Raw genomic sequence first — 8,263 nt, 5'->3', positions numbered from 1 at the left:
GACTGTACAAACTCAAAACTATTTTGTACAAACATTTTTTTTTTCTGGGATTTAGCAATCCTGTGAATCACTAAACTAATATTTAGTTGTATGACCACAGTTTTTTAAAACTGCTTGACATCTGTGTGGCATGGAGTCAACCAACTTGTGGCACCTCTCAGCTGTTATTCCACTCCATGATTCTTTAACAACATTCCACAATTCATTCACATTTCTTGGTTTTGCTTCAGAAACAGCATTTTTGATATCACCCCACAAGTTCTCAATTGGATTAAGGTCTGGAGATTGGGCTGGCCACTCCATAACATTAATTTTGTTGGTTTGGAACCAAGACTTTGCCCGTTTACTAGTGTGTTTTGGGTCATTGTCTTGTTGAAACAACCATTTCAAGGGCATGTCCTCTTCAGCATAGGGCAACATGACCTCTTCAAGTATTTTAACATATGCAAACTGATCCATGATCCCTGGTATGCGATAAATAGGCCCAACACCATAGTAGGAGAAACATGCCCATATCATGATGCTTGCACCTCCATGCTTCACTGTCTTCACTGTGTACCGTGGCTTGAATTCAGAGTTTGGGGGTCGTCTCACAAACTGCCTGTGGCCCTTGGACCCAAAAAGAACAATTTTACTCTCATCAGTCCACAAAATGTTCCTCCATTTCTCTTTAGGCCAGTTGATGTGTTCTTTGGCAAATTGTAACCTCTTCTGCACATGCCTTTTTTTTAACAGAGGGACTTTGCGGGGGATTCTTGAAAATAGATTAGCTTCACACAGACGTCTTCTAACTGTCACAGTACTTACAGGTAACTCCAGACTGTCTTTGATCATCCTGGAGGTGATCATTGGCTGAGCCTTTGCCATTCTGGTTATTCTTCTATCCATTTTGATGGTTGTCTTCCGTTTTCTTCCACGTCTCTCTGGTTTTGCTCTCCATTTTAAGGCATTGGAGATCATTTTAGCGGAACAGCCTATCATTTTTTGCACCTCTTTATAGGTTTTCCCCTCTCTAATCAACTTTTTAATCAAAGTACGCTGTTCTTCTGAACAATGTCTTGAACGACCCATTTTCCTCAGCTTTCAAATGCATGTTCAACAAGTGTTGGCTTCATCCTTAAATAGGGGCCACCTGATTCACACCTGTTTCTTCACAAAATTGATGACCTCAGTGATTGAATGCCACACTGCTATTTTTTTGAACACACCCCTTTCAACTAATTCAACTAATTGCCCAATTGCACAGCCTTAAGAGCGTGCATATCATGAATGCTGGGTCTCATTTGTTTTCTGAGAATCTACTGAACCTACTGGTAACTTGTTTGCCACGTAGCAATAAAAAAATATAAGAAAAACCTTGATTATTCTGGTTAGTCACATTGTACTGCTATTATTTTGAACAAAACTGTATATATATATATATATATATATATATATATATATATATATATATAATGTTCTTTTTCTCTGAACAATTGTCAACATGTGTAATTTGTGTTTAACAAGCACAATAAATATTGATCACAGTATTCATAAAATATTTAAGAATCATTTATTGACATTTCAATCAACCAAAAATAAAAATTACTGCACAATATAATTTGTATTTATTAATCAAGTGTTGGTAGATTCTGAAACAGAAATAAATGCATTCAGATTTGCTACACGTGTCTGTTTTCAGAGGCACCATATACTACTGTAGTAATGTGCACCTGTTCAAATAACTTCATTCAATCATTCAAATTCTCCAGAATTTCAAAGTCCTGTAGCAAATGACAGTGATTGTTTTCCGCAAACCTGCATAAAAACAATCTCATACTGATTACATACACTGATTATAAAAAGAAAAAAAAAGAAGCATATTTTAAAGCACTATGTTAATGAGAATAAAACGAATGGGCAAAATAAACATTCTAAATATTGTCATAATGCACAAAAGCATTCATTTCATATTTTGGGTCATGCAATAAAATGTAACCCAACATGCTTTTCAATGTATTAGACATGCATTCCATACCTGAGCCAAAAAAAAATCAGTCATTAATATGCTATAAACCTTTATGTATAATATATTTTAAAGCAACTGAATTATAATCGCAAAAAAAGATGTTTCACCTGTATTCTAAATATAATTACATGAGATATTTCAAATAAAGGAGAAATATAAGGAAATACATAAAAAAGACAGACAACTAAAAGGTGACATTTTACATTGCACTGCTTTGCATTATTACAATAGTAAGAATGTTGACCATGTCGCTACATTATTACAAATTCTCATTATGTTGAAGCATGATTTTTCATGATAAATGAAAAGAATGGAGCAAGCCTGTACAGAATATCATTCAATAAAAGTAGCACAAAAAACTAAACCGGTAGGGTTAGAGAAATGTAATGTCCCATGTGAAATTCAGTCAGATCTTGACGGGCAGCTATTCATTATGTATATCTCTGTAAATTGAAATACCAGGCTAGATCATTAGAATGTGTTCAAGGCTATCATCACAGTGCTTCAGATATTATGCTCTCAGTTTCATCAAACCATGCGGCTTTCGCTTTGGAAAAACACAACCATTTTAATACATGAACTTTTTTTTTTTTTACTAACTATTTAGAGCATAAAACATGCTGTCAGAGCCTGGTATTAGTGAGATGCTGGTAAGAGATGGTTTAGGCACTGGAATCCTCTTTTAAGCGCTGACTGCGAGCCTTGTAGACTTCAATCAGGAGATCTTTCACATACTGAATCTCTCTCTCTACAGATTCTGCTTTGTCCCGAAGTTCTCTGTTCCGCCCTTCCAAACCATGAAGCTCCTCCTCCAAACAGTCCTGCTCCGCCCTCTTACGCTGACGGTACCTATTGTTTTTAGGCAACATTTGCGGAATAAAATAACATGGTTCAGCTTTTCTGCTCGCTTGAAGCAAACATGCTTATTTTTTATGAACCCATGCAATATTCTAGCACTTTCATTTGAGTTCATTTCACTTTGTCACTAAAAACACCGATTTAAAAGGAAAGGTACTGTACCTGTGGGCTGCGGACTTGTTCTGATCCCTCTTCTTCTGCTTGCGTTCTCCATGGTTTCTTTCCAAGGGACCTACTTTAACATCTGGTTTAAAAACACACTGACTTTCCCGTGACCTTTGTAGTGGTTTCTGGACAGGCAACTCTAAAGAGGACCCAACACTGTCTCCGGACAGACATTCAAAGCTTTGATCCCCAAGGCAATCGTGGTGCAAGTAGTCATTGTTCTGGATATCAACAGCCCCAGTTCTGACCGGCTGATCGATTTCATTCATGAAGCCGTGATATGGCTCTAAATTGGCAGTGATCTGATGAAAGTAGCACTCGGCTACTTCGGACTGTTTATACGGAGGACAGCTCTCGCTCTCGGTGCTCTGCAAAACGGGCATTGCAATCCCGTCGTGGCTGAGCATCTTCATCCCGTGGCTCTGGCCCTCTCGTCTGTGGTGGGATTCCAGGGACCCACCGAGATCGTAACTTCTCATCATCTCCGCCCGGTAAAACACATCTTCCGTGAAGCAACTCTTTTCTTCTTCCTTCAACAGTATGGCACATTCCCGAACCTTCTTGGTGCTCGCGTGGCTCTTTCCGTAGGATTTGTCAACAGAGCACTGGTCAAAAGCCAGCTCTGCGTAACCTGAATGAGTCCCTTTGAAAGTCCACATTTCCTTCTCAAACACCTCGACGTCTTTACATCCATTCGCTGATATTCTTTGGCTATTGCAGTGTGTCCGAATGTAGCTGTAGGGGCCGGGTCGAGACATTTTCGGTCGGTTCATGGAGCCCCCACAGAAGCCTCGCAGGTCGAGATCTCCAGTCGCCAGGGAAAGCAGCCTGGGATTTGTTTCAGATTGGTTTACATTGTATGAAGCACAGGGCAACTGATAGTATGACTGTGTAGCCATAGCTTGTAAGCTTTTGTCACATTTTTGCCATTTCTCCAATTTCATAGGTGCCGATTCATACAGGTAATAATCCTCCAGTTGAGCCAGTTCTTCTTTAAGAAGAGTGGTCATAACCTCCAAGTCGGAGGGCATTTGGGCATCATGCTCCAGAGGTGAAGGTGGGATAGAGGAACCAGGAGAGGATTCCGTGGAAGTTGAGTTTGGGTAAGCGTCAAAAGTTTTTGTCATCCAATCTGTAGAGAAAAACCATCCAATTAATTCAATAAAAGCATTATATGGACATACAGACAAAATATTTTCAACATGCACGGTTGCGCAAAAGTATCATTGGTCTAAGAATATCTATAAAATTTTCTATTGAACAATATATGCAAGTAGCAATAAAAAAAAAAGATGAAACGATGTGGATTACCAAAATATTTGCTTTACTTACTGTACGCCATTAACACATATGCTGCAGTGCGGTTCCCACCAACAATCGGACAAAATAAAAGCGTCGTACTGCTTACCAATTTAGTCCTACGTCTGTGCAGACTCCTCCCTCCGCCTATGATTGGCCTTCGTTAGCCAGTAGGAAAGAGGGAGCTCTTAAGCCGGCTGTGCAAATGAGGCGAGCCTTCCTGAGAATAATCTATGCCGCCACAATTTGCTGTATTTCGGTTGAAATGGTGAATTGCGTACAATGCATGAGAATCGAAGAAATGTATTATGCAGGGAAGAGATGCGAAAAACTGAAACCTGTATGAAAAAAAAAAAAAAAGTTAAATGCAATTGTTAATTCCGCTATCCAGTTTATATATATATATATATATATATATATATATATATATATATATATATATATATATATATATATATATATATATATATAAACATTTCCTTTTATGGAACTGCACTTTTTCCTTCTAAAACCACAGGCTCATAGACTATTATGAAAAAATTATTTTAACTTTGACCTTCAACCTTAAATTTTGACTGAATTGCAATATGTTCTAATAATTAAAAAAAAAAATACATCTAAACATTTAAATCTGAATTTGATCTTTTGCCAGAGCTCATTTGTCATTCTGTAATTTGATACCTCTTGTTAAGTTCAGTGTCAAATGTGAAACAGAGGTTAAAGTAAAGCCTTAAAATACTTACTACAAAATATTTTTTACAGTTCAAAATTAAAAAGTATTTTTTATTCTATATACTGTAATTAAATGAATAAAAAAACACCAAAAAGAGTATTATGTTTCATAAACCCTCTCAAAGGCATCTGAAATAGTTCATTATACTATATTATTAAAAAAGAAGCTGGTTAACTGTACATTAAATATGTAGAAAAAAAAACGCAAGTTCAAACGAAGTTTTAACAAAACGTCATGATTAAACCCCATCTCTATACATTTCTGCAGGTTATTCTTGTAGTTAAGAAACCCTGAAAACTAGTTAAACTGAGTTTTACACTGTCACAGGAAGTTGCAGCTCAAATAAAAGTCTGAATGGAAGTTGACACTTACTCCATCGTGCTGAGGTGGTCCGGTCTGAAGAGCGTCTGAGAGCGCAGTAAATCGCAGTGGAGGAGCTCACGTTTTCAATTTAGAAGAACATTGTCTCACTCTTCTTCATTTGGTGTCGAGACTGATCGGTTACACGATAAATCGTTCAAAAGTTTTGGAGAACAGGGGAGTATCACGTCAAACCAAACAGTAACCGCATCACATGAGCTCGTATCCGTCCGCCGCCGCGCCCCTCAGCGCAGAGTCCAAACCAGCGGCACAAGTTCAATCCGAACTTCAGCCTCCAGAACATTCATCAGTCAGCAAAGCTCTCTGGTGTCGATTAAAGTTCACTGCATTTGCGTTTTAGAAATGTATTTCCTTTTGAAAATAAGTAAATTCTAATCGTTATGAAAGTGGGTCCAGATTGCCAAAACCAGACTGGGTGTATATCGAGTACAAATCTAAGCACAGAGACCCTTATAAAGCACTATTTAACCACACGCGACGAGGAAGGACACTATATTACACTATGGAGATGTAACTCTTGTTGCAGCCCTGTTGCATCAGACCTGCTGGAATGTTGCCCGAGTTGAAACTTTGTTGCCACATTTGTCCTGATCCGTTTATGCTTTGGACATGTATAATGAGGTTTCATCTTTAAGACCATTGTTTGCAAGAGAGAGGGGGGAAAACGTCGAGACATTTGCTGTAAAAACACTCATTAGCTTGTTCTGATTTCCACCACACTCTGTATAAGGCAGACCGGGGCTAGTTGTCACACTGAGAAGTTTTCACAAAGACTGTTTCTGAGCAACGACAGGGTTTCCAGTCCAAGGTCCAATTACACAAATGTATGTGTTGCTCTAGCTGTGATTTTGTATGCTGGTTTCAAATATTAAGTTCAAAGATGTTTTATATTTTGTGTGTGGGGGTGAATTCTGCCCTACAAACTAAAATTAAACTGTCATCATATTTATTCTGTAGCTGCTGGATATCTAGCACACCTTCAGACAGGTGTTAGGGACATTTACATGTTTAAATGTTTCAATTTATATACGTTTTAAATGTATACTGTACTGTAAGTTGGGGTCAGTATATTTAAAAAGAAAAGAAATGAATACTTAATTCAGCAGGGATACACTGATACAAATGATTTCATTTTCAAATAAAAGTTGTAAAACTTCATTAAAGAATTATGAAAGTGTATCCTAGTTCCTGAAAAAGTATTAAGTTGTTTTCAGTATTGATAATAATGATAAATCTTTCTTATGCAGAATAAGAATCATAAGAATAATCATAATAAATAACATTTTAAAATATTAAAATATAAAAGTTATTTTAAATGATAATAATTGTATTGTATTTGTGATCAAAAGAAACACAACTTTGGTAAGTATAAGAGTCTTTTGTAAAAATCTTTACTCTCACTTCACCTTTAGTGTATTTCTGTTTTTTATTTTAAAAAATCCATGTTTTTATGGATCTTTCTGTTTCACAATTTTTTTTTTATGGTTTCACTTGTTTTTATTAATTAATTTATTTTATTATAATCCTCTTATAGGTTTTTTAATGGCAGGTTTCAGTGACAACTTACATCAAAGGTTGTGACAACATGCCCTGCAACCGGGGACATCTCCTATCCATATCAAAATGTTTTGTTATTCATTTTTTATTTATTATTATTGGAAGAAATGTTTAGTAGCTGTTAAGTAGCTGTTTTTGCAACCAAGACTGTAAAGTTTGTGTCTATACAGAATTGAGCCACTTTAAGAAATGTTTTCTAGTATTATGTTGTGCTGGTGCATTTTGTTCTGCCATCTTGCTGTTCTGCAAGTGCATTTTGCAAAAGTGTTAAAATCACTGCTAATACATTATATACATATAATAAATTGATACTTATTGTATTTCAATGCATTTTATTTTTCAGTAAATTAAGTTTAGATAATCTTTAAATACTGAGAAACTTTGAAATATTAAAGCATGAATTTTTAGATGACATATCTGACATTTGAGTTGCAAACTCCATTACATTAAAAATCTCATACAAGCTCATGCTTAGATCCATTGCACACTTCTCACTGTGTGAAACTAATTACAACTGATGAAGGCGAATGCTGCTCTCTCGCTGCTTAGGTTTTCTGATCTGCTTCATCCTTACGATTTTTTAATTAAATAGATGATCAATCCGCATGCAAACAAGACATTTAAAATGAATAATATTTCCAGGTTACATCATGTTTCAACTTATTTCTGAATAAAGTTTATTGTTATGTCCCAAATGTGCATACTGAAGATGTATATTGTAAAAAAATACTCAATTTAATCTTGTGTTTTCTCAACAAGAATGGGGTCATTCTCAGATTCTGAGTGCCCTCTATTTATCAATGACAGTCTGCTGCAGACTAGTGCCTTTCACATCTGTCAGACGGAAACATTTTATGTTTGATTTTTCAGCAACTTTTCCCTTTTTTTTCATTTCATTCTTTGTGATTTGTCATTATAACAACATTTGCAGTAAGAATAGCAGTTTTCAGATATCCATCCTCGCTTCTCTGCCATGAAGACTCTGGTACATTGATAAAGGTTACACCATAATTTCATCACCAGCTTGCAAAGAATCCTGCCCCCATTAATGTTTTATGTTCTATCTGGGGTAACATTAGAAATGCACACATGGGTTGCAAGAAATTCTGTTGCTAAGGTGCCAGTTCTAATCTTACATCTGTAATTAGTGAGAAATTATGATAATTGTTCTCTTTTTTAAATAGCATTTAAACGACTATATATCAAGACTGAGTAATCATTTTGTGAGATTTTGAGATGTGAAAGCGCTGTGGGAGTGTGTT

General features: G+C 36.2%; 1 protein-coding gene across 1 annotated transcript; it reads right to left on the bottom strand.

Moving 5' to 3' along the window:
- Positions 1–1,538: 1,538 nt before the first annotated feature.
- LOC128029426 (uncharacterized) lies at positions 1,539–5,879 on the bottom strand. The gene is made up of 4 exons (XM_052617209.1): positions 5,436–5,879; positions 4,440–4,668; positions 3,029–4,163; positions 1,539–2,857 (listed from the first exon to the last, which is right to left on the bottom strand). Exons 3-4 carry the CDS (start codon positions 4,156–4,158, stop codon positions 2,671–2,673), a joined length of 1,317 nt encoding a protein of 438 aa, XP_052473169.1. The 5' UTR covers positions 4,159–4,163; positions 4,440–4,668; positions 5,436–5,879; the 3' UTR covers positions 1,539–2,670.
- Positions 5,880–8,263: the final 2,384 nt, after the last annotated feature.

The sequence above is a fragment of the Carassius gibelio genome, chromosome A15 (genome assembly GCF_023724105.1).
Source record: "Carassius gibelio isolate Cgi1373 ecotype wild population from Czech Republic chromosome A15, carGib1.2-hapl.c, whole genome shotgun sequence".
NCBI lineage: Eukaryota > Metazoa > Chordata > Actinopteri > Cypriniformes > Cyprinidae > Carassius > Carassius gibelio.
Note: the sequence above shows the minus strand (reverse complement) of the source record. Positions and strands in the feature narration are given on the sequence as shown.

Bases quoted from the DNA above. Each gene is read 5' to 3' on its own strand.
- LOC128029426 (XM_052617209.1), bottom strand. From the start codon at position 4,158: ATGACAAAAACTTTTGACGCTTACCCAAACTCAACTTCCACGGAATCC. The intron at 2,858-3,028 runs GTACAGTACCTT...TAAAAACAATAG, and splicing joins AACAAGTCCGCAGCCCACAG to GTACCGTCAGCGTAAGAGGG.